The 24,409-nt window shown below is 36.6% G+C and overlaps 9 protein-coding genes and 1 pseudogene across 10 annotated transcripts; 3 read left to right on the top strand and 7 right to left on the bottom strand.

Moving 5' to 3' along the window:
• Window positions 1–176: 176 nt before the first annotated feature.
• RNR1 (ribonucleotide reductase 1) lies at window positions 177–4,777 on the bottom strand. Its single transcript, NM_127748.4, has 17 exons — window positions 4,282–4,777; window positions 4,074–4,135; window positions 3,889–3,976; window positions 3,509–3,772; window positions 3,166–3,406; window positions 2,999–3,075; window positions 2,731–2,901; window positions 2,547–2,639; window positions 2,309–2,458; window positions 2,140–2,226; window positions 1,857–2,021; window positions 1,656–1,775; window positions 1,354–1,556; window positions 1,118–1,267; window positions 886–1,033; window positions 668–751; window positions 177–577 (listed from the first exon to the last, which is right to left on the bottom strand). Exons 1-17 carry the CDS (start codon window positions 4,507–4,509, stop codon window positions 458–460), a joined length of 2,451 nt encoding a protein of 816 aa, NP_179770.1. The 5' UTR covers window positions 4,510–4,777; the 3' UTR covers window positions 177–457.
• Window positions 4,778–6,368: 1,591 nt separating this feature from the next.
• Window positions 6,369–7,333, bottom strand: AT2G21780 (uncharacterized protein). The gene has a single exon (NM_127747.3). It carries the CDS (start codon window positions 6,982–6,984, stop codon window positions 6,646–6,648), a length of 339 nt encoding a protein of 112 aa, NP_565517.1. The 5' UTR covers window positions 6,985–7,333; the 3' UTR covers window positions 6,369–6,645.
• A 960-nt stretch (window positions 7,334–8,293) lies between these two features.
• On the bottom strand, window positions 8,294–13,647 carry CESA9 (cellulose synthase A9). The gene is made up of 13 exons (NM_127746.2): window positions 13,121–13,647; window positions 12,497–12,692; window positions 12,218–12,420; window positions 12,032–12,134; window positions 11,752–11,944; window positions 11,056–11,668; window positions 10,819–10,956; window positions 10,616–10,741; window positions 10,322–10,534; window positions 9,969–10,236; window positions 9,679–9,875; window positions 9,244–9,594; window positions 8,294–9,127 (listed from the first exon to the last, which is right to left on the bottom strand). The coding sequence occupies exons 1-13, from the start codon at window positions 13,199–13,201 to the stop codon at window positions 8,543–8,545; spliced, it is 3,267 nt and encodes a 1,088-aa protein (NP_179768.1). The 5' UTR covers window positions 13,202–13,647; the 3' UTR covers window positions 8,294–8,542.
• A 285-nt stretch (window positions 13,648–13,932) lies between these two features.
• Window positions 13,933–14,004, bottom strand: AT2G21760 (annotated as a pseudogene).
• Window positions 14,005–14,263: 259 nt separating this feature from the next.
• Window positions 14,264–14,671, top strand: EC1.3 (Egg cell-secreted protein (DUF1278); the record flags this gene model as incomplete). The annotated part of the gene is made up of 1 exon (NM_127745.2): window positions 14,264–14,671. The coding sequence occupies exon 1, from the start codon at window positions 14,294–14,296 to the stop codon at window positions 14,669–14,671; it is 378 nt and encodes a 125-aa protein (NP_179767.1). The 5' UTR covers window positions 14,264–14,293.
• Window positions 14,672–15,650: 979 nt separating this feature from the next.
• Window positions 15,651–16,052, top strand: EC1.2 (Egg cell-secreted-like protein (DUF1278); the record flags this gene model as incomplete). Its single annotated transcript, NM_127744.2, has 1 exon — window positions 15,651–16,052. The coding sequence occupies exon 1, from the start codon at window positions 15,675–15,677 to the stop codon at window positions 16,050–16,052; it is 378 nt and encodes a 125-aa protein (NP_179766.1). The 5' UTR covers window positions 15,651–15,674.
• On the bottom strand, window positions 15,860–18,107 carry CAD2 (cinnamyl alcohol dehydrogenase homolog 2). Its single transcript, NM_127743.4, has 4 exons — window positions 17,905–18,107; window positions 17,686–17,799; window positions 16,774–17,447; window positions 15,860–16,677 (listed from the first exon to the last, which is right to left on the bottom strand). Exons 1-4 carry the CDS (start codon window positions 17,982–17,984, stop codon window positions 16,415–16,417), a joined length of 1,131 nt encoding a protein of 376 aa, NP_179765.1. The 5' UTR covers window positions 17,985–18,107; the 3' UTR covers window positions 15,860–16,414.
• Window positions 18,108–18,957: 850 nt separating this feature from the next.
• On the top strand, window positions 18,958–19,471 carry AT2G21727 (ECA1 gametogenesis family protein (DUF784)). Its single transcript, NM_001084466.2, has one exon. It carries the CDS (start codon window positions 18,986–18,988, stop codon window positions 19,439–19,441), a length of 456 nt encoding a protein of 151 aa, NP_001077935.1. The 5' UTR covers window positions 18,958–18,985; the 3' UTR covers window positions 19,442–19,471.
• Window positions 19,472–19,965: 494 nt separating this feature from the next.
• Window positions 19,966–20,379, bottom strand: AT2G21725 (Defensin-like (DEFL) family protein; the record flags this gene model as incomplete). Its single annotated transcript, NM_001036315.1, has 2 exons — window positions 19,966–20,144; window positions 20,301–20,379. 2 exons carry the CDS (start codon window positions 20,377–20,379, stop codon window positions 19,966–19,968), a joined length of 258 nt encoding a protein of 85 aa, NP_001031392.1.
• A 697-nt stretch (window positions 20,380–21,076) lies between these two features.
• AT2G21720 (ArgH (DUF639)) lies at window positions 21,077–24,342 on the bottom strand (the record flags this gene model as incomplete). Of its 2 annotated transcripts, none has more annotated exons than NM_127742.5 (10): window positions 21,077–21,454; window positions 21,548–21,794; window positions 21,875–21,987; window positions 22,065–22,632; window positions 22,717–22,894; window positions 22,971–23,104; window positions 23,214–23,383; window positions 23,477–23,578; window positions 23,657–23,891; window positions 24,104–24,342. In NM_127742.5, the coding sequence occupies 10 exons, from the start codon at window positions 24,340–24,342 to the stop codon at window positions 21,236–21,238; spliced, it is 2,205 nt and encodes a 734-aa protein (NP_179764.4). In that variant the 3' UTR covers window positions 21,077–21,235. The 2 variants fall into 2 exon arrangements, with proteins under 2 accessions (NP_179764.4, NP_001324818.1); NM_001335774.1 differs by having other exon boundaries at window positions 21,082–21,454; window positions 23,468–23,578.
• Between the last annotated feature and the right edge of the window lie 67 nt (window positions 24,343–24,409).

The following is a 24,409-nucleotide window of genomic DNA, read 5'->3' as shown; positions in this document are numbered from 1 at the left end:
TGTGTACACATGCATTTAAACGTAAATATGTTTGTATTAATATTTTCACCATTCGATACATAATTTTCATGTTTCTAGTTCTAGGATAAGCTAGTGAAACCTGTAGTAACACATTTTCTAATCTACAATGATCAGAATATATTCTTACAGATTACTTACAACCATTGGTAGTAGTACCAAACTACAAATATTTATAAATGGATGGTAAAATATTTATATATGGATAGTAAAATCTACCGTAAGGTGGTGGTGGTTATACATAATTCTCGTTACAAATCCTTATTGTTTCAAGAGAAAAGGTAAAAACGAAATTGGATTACACAAAAACTCAAGCAACATTAAGCATTAGGAAACTATTAACAAAATACACCCAGATAAGCAAGTAAATAAAAAAGACCGTCCAAGAGACATGCTTTTACTTTCTAACTTTTTAAGACCCAAACTATAACTTAGAGCTTCAACTTCCGCAGGCCAAACACTCTTCAGGGTTTGTCAAGGAACATACCATCTGCGCCAACTTAGTTTCATTATCCTCTTCTTCTACTTCTTTGTCTCCTTCTGCTACACTCGGCTTCTCCTACATTCACCCCAACGAAAACAACTCATAGGTAAAATGTCTGAGTTCACAAGAAGAATCAGCGTAAAGAGTTTGCATTGTTTTTTCTACCTTGAGCATGGCTGTGTCAACGGTGAACTTTATCGCATCAGCTGCAGCACGGGATCGCAGGTAGTACATCCCGGTTTTCAGACCCTTAAGGTAGATTCACAACAACATAAGTGAGATTAAGAGTAATTGTCAGATGAGTGAAGGATCAGATACTCTATAGAATCTCTAACCTATTTCACAATTATCATATGAAGAGTTTAGATGATTAAGGTTTGTACCTTTTTCCAAGTATAGAAGTGTAGCGAAGTGAGTTTTGCGAAGTTGGGTTTGTCCATGTGTATGTTTAAGCTTTGGCTTTGATCTATGTAGCATCCACGATCAGCAGCCATGTCCACCACTGTTCTCTGTTTGATTTCCCAGACAGTTCTGTGTTGTTTTACAGAAGAAACAAGTCAAATTTCTTTATCTAGACAGTAGAGAGTGAAAACACAAAATAAGTGGAAGCTATACCTGTAAATCGCCTTCAAGTCATCAGGTATCTCAGCAACATTAACTATAGAACCATTCTCATTAATTAATTTGTTTTTCAGCGTTGGAGTCCAAAGTCCCATATCAGTTAGGTCATGGAGAAGATGCTTATTAACCACTACGAATTCACCACTGTACAAACCAAGACAACCAAGTGAGTAAGCATCAAATGGGGAAAACCAGAAACATACTTGTCAAATGATTTAATATTCACATACCTCAAGACTCTGCGGCTGTAGATGTTTGATGTGTAGGGCTCAAAACATTCATTGTTCCCAAGGATTTGACTGGTTGAAGCAGTTGGCATTGGTGCTACTAAAAGAGAGTTCCTCACTCCATTCTTTGATATCATATCTCTAAGAACAGCCCAGTCCCAGCGGTCTGATGGAATTACATTCCACATGTCAGGTTGAAGGATTCCCTAGAGAAGCATGGGATAAAGTCAGCATAACAATCCACAATGGTAGCTTATGAAGTTTGGGAAAACCAAATTGATATAATTGATGGCTGAGATGCATACCTTACTCACGGGACTTCCAGCATAGGTTTCATAGGGGCCAAGTCTTGCAGCAAGCTCTGTAGATGCTTTGAGTGCATGGTAGTATATGGTTTCGAATATATCCTTATTCAGTTGTTGGGCCTGAGTAACAAATTAAACTGCTTAAGAACAGATAACAAAATTATATTTTCCAAGATTGATCATAATTCAAAACAAGTCTACCTCTGGAGAATCAAATGGCATTCCAAGGAGGATAAATGCATCTGCAAGGCCTTGTACACCAATACCAATAGGTCTATGACGCATGTTTGAAGTTTTTGCAGTCTCCACAGGATAGTAATTCACATCTATTATCTTATTGAGATTAACAGTAACAGTAGCAGTCACCTGGCCACACAGAAAAATTAAAAAGTCAAACATCACATCACAGACACGGAAATATCTCCACAGATAATTCCTTAAGAATCAGATTTCAGGTCAAGCAAGGCGAGTGCTTGTATCTGACCTCTGCTAATTTTTCAAAATCAAAGTAACGATTCTTTGAGTCCAGACTGCCAGCGAGCTTAGGTGGATGAGAGTCTAATGGGACACCCTGTTGTGAGATGAAGAATGTTAGAGCTATACATTGAGTAATAAAGAGAAAGCAAATTTTAAAAAACCAGTCTCCCTCTCACCTTCTCCCTTACAAATCTGGGTAAAGCAATAGATGCAAGATTGCACACAGCAGTTTCTGTTGGACTAGTGTACTCAATGATTTCAGTGCATAAGTTGGACGACTTTATGGTACCCAGATTTTGCTGATTACTTTTTCGGTTGCATGAATCCTATAGTTTAAGAGCATTCAAATTTGGAGTAAGAACCAATGATTATAAGGCCATAACGTGTAGCTACAGAATGATGACTGTTACTTACCTTGAAAAGCATGTATGGTGTTCCTGTTTCTACCTGGGATGTCAATATTTCGTACCAAAGCTGCTGCGCCTGAACAACCTTTTTGGCCTTTCCCTGAAGATATGAACAAACATAACTGTATTGAGATAACAGGAATTTGAGTTACTAAAGAAGCAGCATATACATGGATGAAATAGGGACTCACCTCTCTTTCATACTTAGTGTACAGTGTCTCAAATTCAGCTCCCCAGCAATCTGCCAAACCTGGAGCTTCGTTAGGACAAAACAGTGACCACTGCCCATTATTCTGGACCCTCTCCATGAAAAGATCTGGAAGCCAGAGAGCATAAAACAAATCTCTAGCCCTGTGTTCTTCCTGCAATGCGACAAAGTGTATTAAGAGGTTGTATCAGCGTCAAATGGTAATCACATTTAGGGAGTAGATATGGTGAATTATCTAGCTATGACTATACCTTTCCATGGTTCTTTCGCAGCTCCAGAAACTCATAGACATCAGCATGCCATGGCTCCAGGTAAACAGCAAAGGCTCCTTCACCAATTACAAATTATAAATCAGATACACTTTAGACCATATACTGGACAGATGATTATGCTAATAGTACAAAGAGCTGATACGTACCCTTTCTCTTGCCTCCTCCTTGGTCAACATAACGAGCTGTATCGTTGAATACACGCAGCATAGGAACAATACCATTAGATGTTCCATTTGTGCCACGAATGTAACTTCCGGTAGCACGAATATTATGAACTGAAACACCAATACCCCCAGCAGATTTGCTTATAACAGCACACTCTTTGAGTGTTTCATATATGCCCTCAATGCTATCATCTTTCATGCAGACTAGAAAGCAGCTACTTAACTGCAATTTCAATTATTTTCAATAGCAGATCAGCAAAGACACGTATCAAAGTAAAACGCCTTATTTAATAGATATAATAAATATCAAGTGATAGGTATTTACTTGAGGCCTTGGAGTTCCTGCGTTGAAGAGAGTAGGAGATGCATGAGTGAACCATCTCTGAGACATCAAATGGTAGGTTTGGATCACGGAATCAATATCATCCTTGTGGATCCCAACAGCAACCCTCATCAGCATGTGTTGAGGCCTTTCAACAACAGTCCCTTGGACTTTCAAGAGGTACGATCTCTCAAGAGTTTTAAATCCAAAGTAATCATATTCAAAATCACGGTCATAGATGATCTCACTGTCCAAACGAGCAGCGTTCTGAAGAAACCAGTAACACACAAGTCAGTGATTTATAAGATACATACATATATATATATATATATATCACACCAAGAAACAGATTGAATCAAGAGCTTAACACAAGATTTCTTTACCTGCATAATTATCTCAAACACATCATCGGCTATTAGTGGGGACTTTAGTCCAGATCTATCATTGACATGATAGAACATATCCTTAATCCTGCAAGATACCACACAAGCCATCGGAGTCAACACACATGGAAACTTGAACTCATATCAAGGGTATAATACACACTAAGAAAGAACTCAACACTCACGTCTCAGAAAATGACTTCTTAGTGTTCTTGTGGAGATTCGACACAGCAATCCTAGCAGCAAGCTGACATATGAACACAGATAACATGTAAATTATACAGATCAATTCAATCAAATGAAACACCAATCCAATGACAGAGATCACTTCTCCAGAAACGACTAATCAAAATCAAGCAATACCCAGAAAGGAAAACGAAGAGAGATACTCACAGATGCATAATCAGGATGGTTACAAGTCATAGCAGCAGCAGTTTCAGCAGCCAACTCATCAAGTTGACTCGTAGTGACTCCTTTATAGACACCGGCACAGACCTTCTGAGCAACGAGGACAGGGTCACAATGGTCACTGCTAAGCCCATAGCTAAGTTTCTTAAGCCTCGCAGTAATCTTATCGAAATGAACAGTTTCCTGTCTTCCGTCACGCTTCACTACATACATATTTCTTTGTCAGAAGGAAAACAAAAAAAACACTCTCAGAGGAATTTTATCGAACAGGTGATGTGCGTCTGATGATAAGCAACGATGTTGCAGGAAAGAAATGGTTTTTTATAAAGAGATAAGAAGAAGGAGGCGTCAAAGGGGTTTTTGGGGTTTCGGTTTCAAAATCTCTAGGGTTTCTACTTTCTTGTGATTTTGTCCTTTAATGGCCGAAATTTTTTATCTACTTTCCCGGGAAAAGTTTTGGGATTTTCCCGCCAGCTTCTAGGAGAAGGAGCCTATGGGCTTTTTTAAATGGCGGGTAAATTACTTCAAATTTAGTATGGTTGTATGTGGACCAGGCCCATGGAAATTAATGTGTCTTCGAATGGAGCCCAGCTCTTTTTTTATGAGATTGTTGAAACTATGAATTTTATTCAATATTGAAGTCTAACATTCGTGCAAAAGAATTTCCCTGTTGAATGTATAGGGTTTTGATGAGATGTTCCGCCTAGTCTTCTTCTATTTCCAACTTCAAGTTGGCATAATCAATCGACGCAAACTTCTCAGATCCTTGCTGGACTTTGTTGAAGACAAGAAAGAATTATGAAGAGATATATTGCATGGAACATCTCAGACGAGGAGGATGTTTTGACTTTTTTTTTTTTTTTTTTTTTTTTTTTGACTTCCACAGTGTTATCTCAAAGAGTCAAAACTTCTATATACCTCCAAATCTATTTCGGATGACAGCTTTATTTATTCAACATGATGTGGAACGTGAGGGTTTTATTTCCACCTATTGTGGATATAACACTATAGATATTAGCTGCCAATTAAAGTTTCAAGTTAAAACATGGGATGAGTAGACGTCAATCAAGATAACAAAAAGATTTTTCTTCATTTATTGTAAAATCAGTGTGATGGCTCCTCTAAACTCCGTGCTCGTAAACTTGAAAAATTAATGTCTTTTGCCTAGGTATTTTGTGGAAGGCATGAGCAGATAGTGCAATTTACATGTAGAATGTTGAGGCAAACACGATTTGGTATGGAAATGATGGATACAAATACTGCCAAAACCGTCTAGAGGTTCAAGCCATGATTGCAAAAAAGATACATTAGGAATTATATCCCGATGAAATCCTTGATATACTAGGAAACCTTGATCTTTTGTGACTCGATTTTACAAGAATCGAGACTAGAATAGAATCTTCTTGTGCAACTTGCATTGCTTGCATGCCTTAATATGCTTTTCTGTTACAAATTTGACTATCCTTGAGAATAGTTGTGCTCTAATACCACTTGTTGAAATCTGTTTTTAGCATGACTAAACATCAATGCATAAACAATTTCCATACATAGTCACTAGTTCTCCTACAGTACATTTTGTGTCACAAACATCCAATCGATCAACTGAATGTTTACTATAGGAACTCACTCACTCTTGACCTCTCTTTACATGCTCATCAAGGTATAACAAAAACCCTAATACAAGCTACAAGAATCAGAAGATGACTCCAAGATAATTAAGAAGATGAAGCTCTCAACGAGAAGTTCACGAAAAAGACCCATGACCCGAGTTCACTCAACACCCACATGAGGCATCTTCAAATGCCTTTAGTTGAACATGATAAAATTTATGATTTTTCTTTACTGCAGTAAGTATAAAAATCATCACCACAATTTTAAGATATTTGGTGGTGTTGCATGTGTCTGGTTTGTTGTGTAGAATATATACTTTTTGAAAAGGTAAAAAAAAAATGATCTCAGTTGGCAGTTGGCACATCATAGAACTCAAAATTTAAAAATTCAAAACGAAATCATTTGCACGTAAATAAACTTTTAAATCTTACGAAAAAAATGAATGTACTATCAGATCCAAAACCAAAGTAAAATTGTTAATTTTTGCAACGAAGTGACTAGGGAAAAACAAAAAACAGCATCACGTCTAATATATATGAGAACCAAAATATTTACAGATTTCATCTGAAAATCTCCAAAAACTATTATCACAAATTTTCAGCTCCAACGTTAAATTAAGCAAGGACTAGAAATATACACACACACCAAAAAAACCATTGAAGAGGTTACTAACATCGATTAACAAAAGTAATTAACAAACGATATATAATTAACCATCTCTCCGATCCCTTTCCTCCATTAATCCCTAATCTCCTTCGTCCCTTTGTAAATACTCTCAAGAGATCGAAACTTCTTTTCCTTCATCACCGTCCTCTTCCTCTTCTTCTCCACGCCAAGAATAGAGTTTCCTCGTACGCCGTCGTTTAGCTCGTTTCCGATTCTCGAGCTAACATATTCATGCTTTATCTTGTCTCCGCCTCCGCCACCGCAATCTCCGCCGGTGCTGCTGCTACAGCTAACCGTTTCTTCTTCGCTTAGATGCATAAGCTGCTCAGCCGCAGCCATATCCGTCTCCGAGAACACGATCTCCGGCGCCGATTCTCTAGAAAATCCTGTTTCTCCCATTGGATCGTTCATGTAGAGAAGAAATTAATTAACCTCTAAGAAAAATAAACAAGAAGTTAAACAAACACGAGAGTCGATTTATTTTTTATTTAAAAGATTTTGTTATTTGTTTTTGTGTTGTCGTTTTTTCGTTTTTGTGTAATGGAAAAAAAGAAGAAACTACAAAGTCGGTTTCGTAAGAAGAAGAACGTGTCTTCTGATATTATTTAATTTTGTTTAAAGAGAGAGGGGCGAAATCCAGTGAAACCGTGTGTATTGTATCTGTAGAATCTGCTCCGTCGAAAGTTTTTGTCTCGATATGACGTTTTGTCTGGTTGATCTGACGGCTACGAAAGCTTTCCTATGTTACTTCTTCAATGAGGTTTACTTTTAGCTTAAACACAGATATAGATGCGTTTGACTTCTATTACACGATTTCGGTGGGTTCCACGTAAGCCAAATTCCGACTCCAAATATGGAATTGTCACCTAAGTTGTCTCACTTACACGTGTTACAATCTCATTCGTTGAAGGATTCTGGAATCTGTGAAAAAACAAGTTTTGCAAATATTTGACCGTATCTTGTTACAAATGATGATGATATTACCACCACCATACTATACAGTCCTAAAGAACCTTGCTGCTTGCTTGCTATATTCCCGCGTTCTTGCACGGCTCGCGCCCCGTTGTTATTTTGTATTGCGGAAGTGATCGAACCCTCAGTTCGAAGCTCTTCGCCAACATGTTACGAGTACGGAGTACGGTTTTGCGCGTAATAAACAAAAATAACAACAGACGGTTCTTTGATTCTTTCTAGTTTAAAACTTCGTAACCAGAAGTATTATAATGTGAGAGAGTATATAACTTTTGATCCAATAGAATGAAAGTTAAATCACCAAACCAAGGAATAGAAATAACTTAAAAATAAAACTTAATCTACTTTTAGGATGAGCTTATTTATATAATTATCATCTAAGGAAAGGCCATAACTGGTTACACTAACAAAGATTTTTTTATAGAAAAAACCTAATTATTTATTACAATCAAATAAAAGAATTAATGAAGAAAAGATTGTAATAAATAATTAGAAAAACTTGTTTTCATACCAATCAAGATTTTAAAATTTTGGTTTCCCTACAATTTAAAAAAACTATTTTGTTGTAATTTTTCATTCATGATTTTAGTTTTTTAGTTCTCCTAAAATTTAGGAAATCTAGTTTTTATTCAATCAACGTTATTTTTCTCAAAAACCAAAAAACCAAAATTTTGGAGTTTTTTAAAGAAAAATATAATAATAAAAATCTAAAACTAAAATCTAAAATCTATAAACTAAAATCTAAATTCAAAAACTGAATCAAAAATCAGCATCCATTCAGGGTCTTAAAAGAAAACGTAACACGTAAAAACTGCACAGAGCTCTTTATGTCTACACATTACCCACCACTAAAAGAGCACACATCACCATCATTATCATCATCAGATTGTACCATCGTTAAAACTCCGTTTTGTATTCTTCATGATTCTCCAATCTTTAACCATGCAAGACTGCAGCTTTTTTTCTTCTTATTATTATAAAGAAAGAAACCTAGTTCTCACTTTAAACAGTCAAGACCACAGATCTCCAAGACCGGTCCATCTTTGGACACAAACGGATTGACTCTGACCCACAAGAGAGTCAAGATGGAAGCAAGAAGAATCGACCAAACCAATATAATGGTTGGTACTCTATCTTGTTTCCCAAGTAACCCTTTGAGGAACGGATACAAATGAACAATCACCCAAAGCGCAAAGAACAATCTCCCAAAAAGCGGTCCCCAAGAGTCATACCCGTTATTTATCGCATCCGAAACTCCGACAATGACTCCAACGATGTTAATGATCAGCAGAGTAGTCGGAGGAATCAACAAAGATGTCCATTTGAAAATGTAAAGCTCTGAGAATTCTCCATCATCTGCTGCTTTAGATGTGACTGTGAAGTTCGTGCTGACTCCTGCAAGAACTTTGAGTAAACCTTGAAACAGAGCAAATAGATGCGAAGAGACTCCTCCAATGACCCAAAACTGCTCGTTTCTCCACCAATCATCGATTCCTATTTTGCCCCATTGCATTTCTAGTATACCCGTTACCGCAATGGACATAAACATTAGCAGGAAGAGTATACCCGCGTAGTTACTTATCTGTCAAAAGTAACAAATCAATGAAACATCATCAAAGTTTTGATCTTTCGATTTCAAGATTCCGATCTTATGATTTCATAATGATCTACAGCTACTAATGATCATGGCTTGTTTACCTCAGGGACGATGAATTTTCCGGTGAGTAGACAAATGGCGGGAAGTGAGCAGTAGACAAGCAAAGGAAGGGATGTCCAAGGATAGACAACAGAGTTAATGTAAGAGAATCTTTCCAACCATTTTAAACCACCACCATAACCGTACCAAATAGGGCAATGCCTACTCAAGAAAATCTCGACAGAGCCAAGTGCCCAACGTAGAACTTGATGAAGACGATCCGACAAGTTAATGGGAGCAGAACCTTTGAAAGCCGCTCGCTTTGGCATACAATATACAGATCTCCATCCATGGCAATGCATCTTGAAACCCGTTAAGATATCCTCAGTGACCGAGCCATAAATCCACCCAATCTGTGTAGTATTATATCATCCAAAAGCATAATCAGCTTTCACATTAAGTACAGAGAAGAGAACAGAGTAAATAGCTCTGCTTACCTCTTTTCCCCATTCGGTTTTCTCTTCGTAGCCACAGCTAATAACCTGAATGGATTCCCTCAATAAAGACGCTGGGTTCACATTGCTAGGCACTCCACCATTTAGCAGAAGAGTAGAAGCTACTAAAACCGGTGATTGACCAAATTTCTTCTCCAGCTTCAGTTGGGCAGTCTCAGAGTTATTCTCAGCATTTGTCACTGCAAATCAAAACCACATCATCAACCAAAGGAGGATGACATAAAGATTTTTTACTCTATAAGCAAAAAAAAGTTATTTATTATTATGATTACCTTGAAGGCCTTCTTCTATGTGCTCAAGGGCATGTATCTGCTTTGAAGTCTCTTTAGGCTTCTTTCTCTGATTATCTTTGACCTTACCTGTCTTCTTCTTTCTCATACCGCAACACAAACAGCACCATTTTGGCCAACAGTTGCAGGTTCTGCCTGGTGGTTGCTTCTTCTTTGGTGCATCAAATCCATAAAGTGCTTGCCTTCTGAAGACACACCCGGTCCCCACATATATCGGTCCTTGTATGCCATCTAAACCTTTCATGTTGATCTGTTTATAATCATAGAGACACCAATGAGAAGGGAGCTGTAACATAAATAGAACAACGCAAAGACAAATTCCATGGAAATCATACATCGAAGAAAACCACATTGCGATTTGAGTATCGATCGTGTCTATCAATCCCATCAAACCTCTGAGGAAACTGAACATAACATATTTTCTTTCCGGACTGCGGGTCCATCATGAAACACATAGCTTCTCTAATTGCCTTGCTGTTGTTGATGTAATGATCACAGTCCACATTAAGAAGGTAAGGAGCATTTGAGAGAACAGCAGATACCCGGATCTTCAAGAGAGGTTAATGAGTTTAGTTTTACGAAATTTGGGAAATCAAAAGAGAGAAAAATGAAAAGGAACAGATCCTAACCAAGGAATTCATAGCTCCAGCCTTCTTATGGTGATCAAATCCCGGTCGCTTCTCACGAGAAACATACACCAAACGAGGTAACTCATTTCCATCCATATCACAAACTCCGCTGTGTCCCAGGAAAACCTTCCATTGTAAAAAATCTCTTATTAAGCTTCAGTTCTATGACATATGAGGAATCATCATAATCACATTATCATTACCTGAATCATTCCTGGATGGTCCCGGACATTGTTTCCAGGCCAAGGAGTTCCATCTTGCATAGTCCAACCATCTTCAGGAACTTTCTGTGATACAGAAACCAATGCATTTATCTTTACTTTGAATTCCTCATAGTCTCTCTGCAACAACAGCACCACCAAAAAAAATGGACAAAAAGAATCAGGCTTTAGTTCAAATCCGGATGGATCCTTTCTTTTTGTAAGGATAAAACAACAAACCTTCATGGCACGGCGTTCCATAACAAAAGCGGGATCGACTTTATGCTTCAAGTAATCCATCTTCTGTGAAAAATACCATTCAGGAGCGCGTGGCTCGATGCTGAACTTCTTACAGAAAGGAACCCATTTTCTTGCAAACTCGGCTGTGTAAGAGAGAGCTTCAAATGTAAGCATTGCAGCACCATCATCTGATACATAACATGCAACCTTCTCAACCGGATAATCAACAGCGAGAATAGACAGAACCGTATTTGCTGTAATCAGTGGAGGCTCTTTCAATGGATCCACAGTACTAACAAAGACATCGACAGGCGCTAACTCTGATGGCTTCCCTTCCTTCTCATACCTTAGAGAAAGCCTGTCGAGATATGTTTCTCTTTCGATGGGATACCATTTTGGGAACTGATCAAGAATCCAAGACACAGCGAACCATATTTCGCATATAACCGATGTTAACCACAAGCCGAATGCATCATTCACCGGATGGAGAATCCTATAATGGAAGAACAAGCCAAGAATGGCGAGCCGACAGAAAATCAACATCCTATAAGGGTTTATTCTGCTCGAACGAATGGGTAGCTTTCGTGACAGAGGTTGTCTTCCTTCATCCATCCTGAACCACGTCAAAGAAATGTCAAGAAAATACATATACACAATTCTTTACTAACAAAAATGCAGTAAAAGGTTTCAACTTACATTGGTAGCCCGGGATCATCGAGCTCGTCAACAATGAATCCATCGCCATCACCATCATTTACTCTTTCATTCTTAACGACTTGTAGCTTTTCTATTTGTTGTTTCTTCCATACTTCCATACGGTCTTTCCATGCAACACTTCCATATCCATAAACTGTAAGATCCTTCTGAGGAACCATGGGTCTTGTGTGTACTGTAACAACATGTGGGTTTCTTCATCAGGAGGCAACTTCATACAAAACGATAGCATTTTGAGATAGAGCTTATGAGTAACACATACTAGATGCAAAAGAATCTGTAAATGGCACATGATGGACTCTGTTCCCCAAACCCGTAGATGGGGGCACGATAAGAGCATGTCTATCCGAATACATATCAGAATCCTAAAACATGTATATCAAAAGAATCATCACACCGTAGGAATTTCGACATTAATGTACACAGAAAATCGATCATGAAGTCTGACCTCATCACAATACGTCAAAAGAGGAACCTCAGAGCCTGGTGAAGCTGAATACAAGTGTGACACTTCATCAGTACCACGACCAGTGTTAAGACGCATATAATAGAGCGCAGCTTCAGTAACATGTTCAGGATCCATTCCATAAAACTCATGCTCCAGATCATCAATGTCATCATCTTCTTCATCCCCTTCGACCCTTGGACTACCTACAACATAAAAATCAATCCACTTTTCTCAAAGCAAGTGTTGAGATAAAAATACAGAGAAGAAAATGTCTCTTGCCTTTAATACGCTTGTATCGGGTTCCGCACTGAGGACAAGCTTGGTTTCCTTCTCTTCTTTCATACTCATAGCACGGTCTACACGTAGGGAAAGCACATTCGTTGCAAGCGATAAATGGCTCACCATTATCTGTTAACTCAATCTCATCTCTACAGATTTTACAAGTTTGCCCACTCAGTTCTTCTGCTGATCGTATCTGTACACATTGCCACATTCATTCATAGTAACAAAACAAGATCAATCTTATTATATCATTTAACAAAGCTCCTGATACTAAATCTTAACAAAACTTCATAAAGTTTTAAACTTTTTTCCATTAATTAACAATACTGTGTATGCAACTTCTTGGAATCCACAACAAATGACAAACGAATTTAAATACTCAACAAGCTGACAAACCGCATGGAGATGAGTCTGAAACTGACACTAACTTTTGTCTCATTGATCATATCCGACACGTATAAATCATGCAATATTTCGAGACAAAAAAGCAGGTGAAATTTCCATAAAGACTTCTGTTTTAGAAAACGCAGATTCAATCTCCAAACCCAGATCGATCCAAACAGAAGATACATTCTTGTTTTTTTCTCAAAAGAAAAAAAAAACAAAATTGAGAAATCTTACTCTGGCAGTGTCGTCGGCGTTAATGAGAACGAATTCATTCCTGTTGTGAGACCCAGCAATGAGTCTCCCTCCAGTGTTCATGATTCACTAGTCCGATCAGATCACAAAAACAGAAAAAAAGTGTATCTTTTTACAGATTCTTCAGCTCAGAGAACATGAACGGGTCTGACCCTACCCGGATAATGGATCCAGACGGTTGCACTCCCATTACAAGAAATGCGCAGTCACACTAGATAAAAGGGAGAAGGAGAACCACTGAGTCCGAGTCTTGCCTTTTGGTATTTTTTTTGTTTTCAATAACTAAAAATAAAAGCTCCGAAAAAATCCCAAATTTACAAAAGAAAAAGGGAAAAAAAGAAACAATATTTCCGGGTCAAAGAAATTGGAGACTGACAGAAGCAATGTGATTCCACAAAATACGAAAACCCTTTTTACGTTTTTGTGATCAAATCTATTCAGAAATTTGAAGAGTGACACAGAAGCAATGTGAAATTCTAGGGTTTAGAGAAAGACACACGGAACACAGAGAGAAAGAGAAAATAACAACAACAACAACAACAAAAACTATACGGGAGACAAAAATCTGAAGTTGAGGATGAAAGAAAGTGAAAGCTCACTGAGATGAAAAGATCTCTGTAAAAGATTTGAGTGAAAGCGGAGAATATGGTAAAACTTCTGGAGACAAATTAGAAAAGAAAAAAGCTGACTTTCCCTCTATGTGTCCACCTGTATGTGTCATATAGAGAGAAGAAGCGTTAGGTGCATAAGTGGATGAAGCTAAAAGTGTTGGAAGACATTATGATGAAAGATAGTGTGTCTGCTGGGAATCGAGCCCAGGTCCCTTCGGCCTCAACGTAGAATACTAACCACTGTATTACAGCCACTCTTGTTATACAATCTTCAAAGTTTCTATATTTATCAAGTAACCATTGACTCTTCGCTTGTATCTTTCCGTTAAGACCACCTATTCAATCATTCTCTAAGTTACATGATTTAAGATTTAAGTAAAATCATTAACTCTCTGCCCTCTCCCACTTCCTCCACTAAAAACCATCTTTAATCATAATTAAACCTCAAAAATCCTTTCATAATCACAGTATTATAAATAGCAGCTCTTACCAAATCCTCTAAACCATCACACAATACAACACAAAATCTTCAAAAGAAAACACAATGGCTTCTAACACAAGTTTCCTCTTTGTCACCGTCACTCTTCTCCTCGTTCTCAACGTCTCCAGCAGAGCACTCCCGCCCGTGGCGGATTCCACCAACATAGCGGCTAGACTAACCGGAGGAGGACTGATGCAGTGTTGGGATGCACTCTACGAGCTGAAGTCATGTACTAATGAGATCGTTCTCTTCTTTCTCAACGGTGAGACCAAACTCGGCTACGGTTGCTGCAACGCCGTTGATGTCATTACCACTGATTGTTGGCCGGCGATGCTTACTTCTCTTGGCTTTACACTGGAGGAAACCAATGTCCTCCGTGGTTTCTGTCAATCTCCGAACTCCGGCGGTTCTTCTCCAGCTCTTTCCCCTGTCAAACTTTGATAAATGTTCCTCGCTGACGTAAGAAGACATTAGTAATGGTTATAATATATAGCTTTCTATGAATGTATGGTGAGAAAATGTCTGTTCACTGATTTTGAGTTTGGAATAAAAGCATTTGCGTTTGGTTTATCATTGCGTTTATACAAGGACAGAGATCCACTGAGCTGGAATAGCTTAAAACCATTATCAGAACAAAATAAACCATTTTTTGTTAAGAATCAGAGCATAGTAAACAACAGAAACAACCTAAGAGAGGTAACTTGTCCAAGAAGATAGCTAATTATATCTATTTTATAAAAGTTATCATAGTTTGTAAGTCACAAAAGATGCAAATAACAGAGAAACTAGGAGACTTGAGAATATACATTCTTGTATATTTGTATTCGAGATTGTGAAAATTTGACCATAAGTTTAAATTCTTAAAAAGATATATCTGATCTAGATGATGGTTATAGACTGTAATTTTACCACATGTTTAATGATGGATAGTGACACACATGACACATCGACAACACTATAGCATCTTATTTAGATTACAACATGAAATTTTTCTGTAATACATGTCTTTGTACATAATTTAAAAGTAATTCCTAAGAAATATATTTATACAAGGAGTTTAAAGAAAACATAGCATAAAGTTCAATGAGTAGTAAAAACCATATACAGTATATAGCATAAAGTTCAATGAGTTTATTACAAAAGCATTGGTTCACTTTCTGTAACACGACGTTAAACCTTCGTCTCCAATAGGAGCGCTACTGATTCAACATGCCAATATATACTAAATACGTTTCTACAGTCAAATGCTTTAACGTTTCATGATTAAGTGACTATTTACCGTCAATCCTTTCCCATTCCTCCCACTAATCCAACTTTTTAATTACTCTTAAATCACCACTAAGCTTCGAATCCATCCAAAACCACAATATAAAAACAGAACTCTCGTAACTCAATCATCGCAAAACAAAACAAAACAAAACAAAAACCCCAAAAAGAAAGAATAATGGCTTCTAACACAAGTTTCCTCTTTGCCACCATCGCTATCCTCCTCGTTCTCAACATCTCCGGAAGAACTCTCCCGGAGACGGAAGATTCCACAAACATAGCGGCAAGACTCAACGGAGGAGGACTAATGGAGTGTTGGAACGCACTTTATGAGCTCAAATCATGCACCAACGAAATCGTTCTCTTCTTCCTCAACGGTGAAACCAAACTCGGCGTCGATTGCTGTCAAGCCGTCGAGGTCATCACCACCGATTGTTGGCCTGCGATGCTCACGTCTCTAGGCTTTACCTCTGATGAAACCAACGTTCTTCGTGGTTTCTGTCAATCTCCAAATTCCGGTGGTTCTTCTCCGGCGCCTTCCTCTGTGAAACTTTGATGTATGCAAACTCCAGTAATGATTTTGTTATAATATATGGTTTTTAAATGATATAATGGCATCTCCCTTTGGATTTTTCCGTGTGACTAAAACCGCATTTATAATTTATACCTGGACAAAGAACAAAAACAGTGTTGCCAAGAAACAGAGCATAGTAAGAACAGAGAAAGTTTCTATTCAAGTAACTTGTAAAACAAGCTAGTAGATTCATGTTTTTGCAAAACCCTAGAAAAGTCATAGTTTCATTGCTTCTAAACAATTAACAGAAAAAAACAGGGAACAGAACATATAGAAAGAAAAGACAAGTAACAAGTCCAACAAGAAAACGGATTCATGATTTTGTAACCATGCTCAAGAAAATCTCAGAATCTAGACGTGATCGAGACTCCATGGTCCACCTGCTCCGTTAAAATCTCAGCTGACGACTCAGGGAGTAAAGAGTTGGCCACATCGATCACGAACCGGTACCTGACATCAGATTTAGCCAAACGGTCCATCGCAGAGTTGATATCACTCATCTTTATGAGCTCAATATCCGAAACGATTTTATGCTTGGCACAGAACTCAAGCATCTCTTGTGTCTCCTTCATCCCTCCAATCTGACTTCCTCCCACCATTTTCCTTCCTAAAACAAAACACCAAAAACCCTAACAGTTACTGCCACAACACGTCAAACATAGATTCACAGCTTATAACAACGGGTTATCATCGTTTTCTTTACCGAGAACTAGAGAGAAAATTGGCAGGTCGAGTGGCTTCTCCGGTAAGCCTAAAGCCACAAGCTTTCCATTCACTTTAAGCAAACTAAACAACGGTAATAGAGCATGTTCTGCTGATACCGTATCGATAATGAAATCCATAGTTCCAACCGCTTCCTTCATCTTTTGAGAATCCGTTGTAACAAGAAACGAATCAGCACCAAGCCGATCAATTGCTTCTCTCTCTTTTTCTGATGACCTACTAATCACAGTAACTCTTAAACCAAAGGCTTTACCAATCTTAACAGCGATATGACCAAGTCCACCAAGTCCATTCACACCTAAACGTTTCCCTGATTCTTTAGTCATGCCATAATACTTCATGGGACTGTACACAGTGATTCCAGCACAGAGCAGCGGCGCGCCTGAATCGCTTGGTAAACCATCGGGAATGCTTAGGACAAAGCGGTGATCGACAACAATTACGTCGGAATAACCACCTTGGTTTCTGCTGGTTCCGTCAGAGGAACGAGAGTTGTATGTGAAAACGACTTTAGGACAATAGTTTTCTAAGTCTTGGTTACATGATTCACATGATTGGCATGAACCGATTATTACGCCTACTCCTACTCGGTCTCCTTCTTTAAACTTTGTCACATTCTTCCCAACTTTTGTTGCTATTCCAACGATTTCATGCCTAGCAAATTAACAAAAGTATAGTTGTTAATAATCAGTAATAAATTAATAATAGCGGAACTTGTCCAATGCTCAAAACTGCTAAGCCCTAATCGTACGGAGAGGGTCAACACCTAGCCAATATAATTTTAATCCAAACCTTAGACATTTCTTATTCTATAAAGCTAATAAAATCTCCAACAAAGGAAATAAGAATATTTGGGAGCATTGATAAGAGAAATGGCAAGTAATGAGAATACCCGGGAATAATGGGGTAACGAGAGAATCCCCAATGGTTCTTGATGGTATGAAGATCAGAGTGACAAACACCACAGAACAAGATCTTCACTGTTACATCGTTCTCACCATTTTCTCTGCAATATTATGACACCAAAACATACAACACTTGTGAAAGATAATCAAAGACTAATTAAGTGTGTTCTCAAAACTCAAAAGTAAACGAAAGTTACGAAAGGAACCTTCTAGAGAAATGAAATGGAGAGAGGACGCCCGATTCGTCGTTGGCCGCCCAACCAAATGCTTTATTTTGATCTACCATATTTGTTTCTTCTAATCTTTCTCTCTTTCTCTATCTGTGAACGATTCGGTTATGCTTTATGCCTGAATTGAAAGGGTGGGGAACATGTAAGAAGGGTCTAACCCAAGTGTAAATGAATTAGTGGAATTTTAGTGGGGTAAAAATATGTCACATCATTTGAAGATAAGAATTGAAGGATTTGTGGATGTAGTTCAAAGAATTGTTGAAATTTTAAATGTTTCTATGCTGGGTGATTTCTTTTTATATTTGCACTACATATTACCATGACTAGATAAATTTATAAATATAGATAAAGACTTTACATAGTTTATATTACATTTCTACAACACGAATATATTTATTGTAAATACAGTATTAAAAATTTTAAAATATAATATGATTATGTTTAGTTTAGATACACTAAAATTGGTTCAGTTCGGTTCAATTTTGATTTTTGATTTTCTAATTAACGAAAGTATGAAACCATTAATTGCTTTATAAGTAAATCTTGGTTCGGTTTTAGTGTAATATCAGATTGGTACATCTTAGCTGTTTTTGTTATATTTTTCTGGAGCCAAATTAACCTATTTTTTTAGTCAGTATTAAATAGTTAATACGCCCATATATTTTTATATTTACAAATTGTTAACTATTGTGCAGGTTTGAAATAACTTATTTCGTTACTTTTATACTCTTTTTCTTAAATTTCTTTGCAAACTTCATTCGAATACGAACAATAAATTTACTACAATGAAGCTTTAAATGCATATACTACAATGAAGCTTTCTGAAATGCATTAAACGAACAATATTTATAAACGTTGTAAAACGTCAAAAGATGTAAATTATGTTGATAACTAATAAATTATTGTTATAAATAGAAAAATGTTATTTTTACTAATAAAAAGTTACTAAATAATAATGCTATGAACATTTGATACTATAAATACATGCAGAAATCCTCATTGGTAGAATAGAAACAAAAAAAAACTAATTAAGAATAAAAGATCAAAATATTTTAAAATGGAGAATAAAACCATGTTCATGATATTTTCTTCGATCATGGTTTTGCTATCGTTTTCTCATCTAACTTTGGCCAAAGAAAGAGGTAATGACGAGCCACTACTCATTTCAGACGACGAGTTTGATGCAATGATGGCAAGGTCACCGGCATCAGACGATTATAACGACAATATGTTACGTAAATATTCAGAAAAAGAAAAAGATTATCTTAAGAACTGCGGTAAAAAGATGGACATGCCATATGGCCCATATCAATGTGCGGACGAAGTGATAGCTTATATTGTTCAGAACAAAAGTGTTTCAAGGGTTTGTTGTTGGGGGATAGTGAAAGCTGGAAAGGAATGCCATAAGAAATGGACGGGATTATTTTTTGAAATGTATCAACTCAAACGTTTTAGTTCTAAGAAGTTTTCCAAAACTAATGAAATATGGAACATGTGTTCTACTGATAATTAATGTTGTTTCACCATTTTCTGGTTAAAAAATATAACGAATTTTATTATTTGAACAATAATATATAACTTCCCATGGTATATTATCTTTCTATATCTAGGTTAATATGTGGCTCAATCATACACTTTGTTTGTGATTATAGTAGTTCTGTTAATTATGCACTATCGGGTTTGAGTGTATCTGGACTATTGTGTGGCTTTGTTAGAAATCACTTTCTAATCGATAAGCTATTCATATATGCTGGTTAAATGTTAATATGTTAAACTATTAGTAAACTTAATACATATTATTTGGTTCAGAAACATCACTTAAAATTAGAATTAGAATGTAAAATTTAGCGTTAGTCTTATTTTGACTCATGTTAAGAAAATTTCTATATAATTGACGTTATGATTGTGAGATTAGTAAACAAAGAAAAAATAATAAAATAACTTTATTTTGATGATTCTTTTCTTTTCAAAGTATAAATTTGATATGTTTGAGCAAATCCAAAATGATAGTACCAAATAGGAACACATTCCATATGATTATGAAGAAGGGGGCCTAGGATCATAATATGATGGCGGAGGACTTTTTTTGCAACAACAAGTTCTGCCTCCATTTAAACACATTCCTCCATAACTTGTCTCGTCGCACTGTTTTTGGCAGTCGGCACATGATATATTTAGATCTAAACATATGAGCATTTGGTACGAACTTGCTTGTCCTGTAATTGATATATATATATATATATATATATATATATATATATATATATATATATATATAAAACAAAAACATAACCAATACATTCAAAGATCACCCACTATCACAAAAAGATCAGTTTTTGTATTTGAATTTTATGAACCAAGTAATGACTTACGTGCAATGAAAAGCAAGAAAATGGTTGATATTAGAAGAAAATATGTTCCATAAGCATCTGCAGATTTCTCGCTTTTCATTTTCCGTAGATATCTAATTTTTTCTCTTATATATTAAAAAAACTTCTTCTCTTATAATATATATATATACATATTTTTTCCCAGTTTGGTTGTAAATCTTTTTTGATGTTCTTGACTTCTTACTTGCTCCAATGCTCCTTAAATTAAGTCTTATATGACGGGTCAAAAATTTAACAATTAATATAACAAAAGTTAAAACACAAATTTGTTTCCATACAATTTGATTTTGGATAAATAAATGTTGACTTCAAAATAAATAAATGTGCTTTTATCAAAATAATTTTAGGTTGAGATACTGTTCTAGTAGTATATGTTTAGGTTAATTCCATATGTTTATGTTTAGTAGAATTTTCATGCATGAAACATATTAAAACTTAATTATAAATACATTAATTTGTGACTTACAATTTTCTGTAACTCTAAACCATTATTATTCAATTATTTTGTTTTTAACTTTACAATTGATGATAAAAAGAATTTGTTTGAAATATTTTTTTCTTATAGAAAATAGATTAATAAGAAACAGATGAAGTACTACTTTTTATTTGTCCCGGTCTCCCGGAGGAGACGAAAATAATATAAACTGTTGACGAGTAATTCGATCAATTGCCAATTGGTAATATAACTTCTATAGGTTCCAATTCCATAGAAAGAAAAGAAATATATTAATACTAATTTTCTTATTTATTACTATAATAGTAGCAGTAACGTAAGATTGAAAATATTTTACAAAACAAAACTGTTTAAAAAACATTCTTTCTCTAGTAGCGTTTGATAAAAAGGAGAGAAAAAACATTCGGACCACTACCGCTCCTTTTAAAGCTTTGTGCCTTATCTCACACTAAGTGATGAAGAACTACTTGGACGAAGCGTTACGTACACGAACGGGAACAATGGGTATGGAATCCCACCACTCTTTCATTCTCCGGTTACTCTGATCGTTGCTCATGTATGTTCCGACGCTTGATGTCATTACAAAGCAATATACTATACCAAATATTATGAACAACTTGAACGGCACCACTGCGAAGAAGCTCGCCAACACTAGCATCAACGCCATCACCATGCTTGCATGCTACAACCACGAGTAAGAGACGCTACACTTTAAAAGAGAACACACTTTCGAAATAACAAAAACGATTAATATCGCGATATAAACATTAGTTACCTTGCTAGCCTTGGAGGTATATAGAGACCGCAATTTCAAGATGGTGACGTTAACATGTTGCATCAACTGGTGAAGTCTAATTAAGCCATATTGAGCAGACACAATGCTCTCAGTCACTGTTTGGTCAGATTCAGTGCTCACTGTTACCGCATCCTCACTTTTTGTATGGACCATCTTATTTCTAGCTTGAGCCATTTTTGCCACCACCCATATTAAGCAAGCAGCTATAGCCTTACCAACCCACTCCCTGTAACATAAGTTTAGTTTCTTGATTAATATATGTATCCATGAACTAACTCATCTCCGTTATGTTACTTTTAAACTCACTTGTAGACGGTTAAAATAGTAATGGCTAAAACAAACAGTGTACGAGACGGCCTTTCCCAATAAATCACTTCTTGGAACCATGGTAATACGTCTTGCAACGGCCTCAACAACTCCTACAGAATATCTCATTATTGTCAGTTCAATACACCATAAATTATGCCAACATGCACATTCATAAAAATCTACTTACCATAAGAACTGCTACACTTTCACTAATCCCTTCTTCTTCGAGTTCCGCTGTCGTGGCTCTAGCCTTTTCAATAACCTTTCCCTCTTCTCTAGATTGATTCACTGCACTCTCAAGAGACGCAAGCATTTCTTCTTTATCAGTCACTTTGACCACCTTCTCCTTGCATATATCTTCACCCTCTTCTTTTATCATGTCACCAAGCTGATCCATGTTCATATTCCTCAATATGGAGCTAGCACTACACGGGTTTCTGGTAGTGCCTATCTTTAGACTAATCTCTGCGAGCTCCTCAAGTACATAGTCTCCCTTTGGAACTTCCTCAAACAAACTAAATATTAAAAAGTTTTTTGGATCCGGGGGAGAAATTCTTAACATCTCGCGGGCTGCGTGCAACCGTATTATTCCCAAGATTGTTCTTGAATGGATTTCCCATGATTGCAAGGGAGACTCAACATTGAATTTCCTCAAGAACTTGTGCATTAATGTTATTTCTTTTACAAGCATAAGCCAATGATCTCGTCTCGTTGAGCTTGTCATCTCCGGAAACTCTATGACTATTCCCTCCTCACTAAAAATGCATCAAAAGAAAAATTTTCTGTTATAATTCATACACAAATAAGCCAACATGTTCCATAAATTGATGAATTCTTACAAATCTGGAGACTCGTAGACAATGGCCTTGTCAAAAAGAGGAGCACCCAATGGACCAGTGGACATAGGCTTTGTAGACTTTTCATTGTCCTTAGAAAGATCTATCTTTATAGCATCTTCATAGTTTATAATTCCCGCGGCTTCGAAGTATAGTGCATAGTTTGTCAAAGTAAGCCTACCTACAAAATTCAAGACATTTTTTTTTCATCAAACTTGAGACATACATAACATAAGGAAACAATAATGAAACTAAACCTGGCCAGCTTGTTTCTTTAATGTGGCGAATCACTCTCTGTGAAGCCATTGTTCCTTCAACGTGCAATATAATTTCATCATCCGCTAATTCGATCCCTTTAGGCGTCGATTGCTTTTGCAAATGCTTCATACACCTTGATTGATACATGGTAAATAATACGAAATTAAATCAAATAGATAGAAAAGAAGACATCATATGTATTGAGCCTAGAAACCAACTATGCTATGTATAAGAATAATTACTTGTGTATTTCTTTGACAAACATATCATAAGCTGGGAAGTGAAGTTGGTGACCGGTCGGAGCAGTTAGAGTCTCAAATGTGTATCTTCCGTTGATGATATCCACGGGAAGAGGAATGATTGAGCCTAAATAGACAAAAGCATCTTCACCCACACTTGGTTCATGATCAACCTTCACATGATATATAAAAGTTGAGAGGTACTATAAACTACTATTTATAAAAGTTAATCCGATGTCACAGTTCGAAAAACAAACATTGCTTACGAGAAGCGGCATCATGTCTGAATAAAAAAGCGAGATGTCATCTTGCTCTGGGGATAAAGTTGCTTGAATCCTCTTGTCTTCACTCTCTTTACCTACTGCTTCCTTTGAACACAAGTAAAAACATGACTTGAGAACCAAGAAACTTTAAGTGATCATATCAAGTTACAGTTAGGTATATACCTTATAAGACTCATTATCATCTGCGTCAGGTTGTTGCCACGCAAGCATCATATCGAACGTGAGACGTGTAAAGGAACCATCTTTTATTCTCTCAAGTATGTTTTCACAAACCCGACTCGTCACCTTTGAGTTGCAAAATTCCACAAACTTCTTCGAGTAAGTACCTCCCGTGCTTCCTGGCTTCCATTGACATTCAAATTCTTTCACTAAATCATCAATGGTTGTCTCTAGTTCCCTACAACATCAATCATCACAAAATTCATAGATTAAAACGATGCTAAACCGGGTGTAACCGGTTTGCTGTTCTTTTGGCTTTACCATCAAGGAAAAGAAATCCCATAAATTGTTTGACTTCCATGATTTTGATTATGATCCAGTACACTATAATTTCTATTAATCAAAACATAGATCTGCAAATAAGTATATAGACAAGGAGAAAAGAAATACTGTGAGCATCTCTGAACGACATCGTTTGCAATGGAGGACAAGTGCTTCATCTTCCTCATCGTTTTCTTGCTCTCGTGATCTCTGAGAATCCTCTGTTTTAGTTTTTTGCTTTTGCTATTTTTTTTCCTTTTCGCATTCGGTTTTAGTGACGTTGAGGTAGAGAGAATAACTCGTTCACTGGCAACTTCTCCACATGCCACGTGGCACTCCCATGCAAATAGCCGAAAACTGAGAATCATACTAAAACGATGTCATTTCAGTCAATAGCTGAAGAAAAATTATTTTCAACTTAAGGACCCGAAGTTA

The sequence above is a fragment of the Arabidopsis thaliana genome, chromosome 2, assembly GCF_000001735.4.
Source record: "Arabidopsis thaliana chromosome 2, partial sequence".
In the NCBI taxonomy this organism is placed as follows: Eukaryota; Viridiplantae; Streptophyta; class Magnoliopsida; order Brassicales; family Brassicaceae; genus Arabidopsis; species Arabidopsis thaliana.
This window is presented reverse-complemented; position numbering and strand designations above follow the sequence as displayed.

Coding starts and splice junctions, on each gene's coding strand:
- RNR1 (NM_127748.4), bottom strand. CDS start 4,509: ATGTATGTAGTGAAGCGTGACGGAAGACAGGAAACTGTTCATTTCGAT. Junction 2,459..2,546: donor CACCATACATGCTTTTCAAG/GTAAGTAACAGT, acceptor CTTAAACTATAG/GATTCATGCAACCGAAAAAG. Junction 2,022..2,139: donor ATTTTGAAAAATTAGCAGAG/GTCAGATACAAG, acceptor CTGTGTGGCCAG/GTGACTGCTACTGTTACTGT.
- AT2G21780 (NM_127747.3), bottom strand. CDS start 6,984: ATGAACGATCCAATGGGAGAAACAGGATTTTCTAGAGAATCGGCGCCG.
- CESA9 (NM_127746.2), bottom strand. CDS start 13,201: ATGAACACTGGAGGGAGACTCATTGCTGGGTCTCACAACAGGAATGAA. Junction 12,421..12,496: donor CCGATACAAGCGTATTAAAG/GCAAGAGACATT, acceptor TTTATGTTGTAG/GTAGTCCAAGGGTCGAAGGG. Junction 10,742..10,818: donor ACCATCCAGGAATGATTCAG/GTAATGATAATG, acceptor TTACAATGGAAG/GTTTTCCTGGGACACAGCGG.
- CAD2 (NM_127743.4), bottom strand. CDS start 17,984: ATGGTAGATCAAAATAAAGCATTTGGTTGGGCGGCCAACGACGAATCG. Junction 17,448..17,685: donor CGTTACCCCATTATTCCCGG/GTATTCTCATTA, acceptor TTAATTTGCTAG/GCATGAAATCGTTGGAATAG. Junction 16,678..16,773: donor AATTTTCTCTCTAGTTCTCG/GTAAAGAAAACG, acceptor GTTTTGTTTTAG/GAAGGAAAATGGTGGGAGGA.
- AT2G21727 (NM_001084466.2), top strand. CDS start 18,986: ATGGAGAATAAAACCATGTTCATGATATTTTCTTCGATCATGGTTTTG.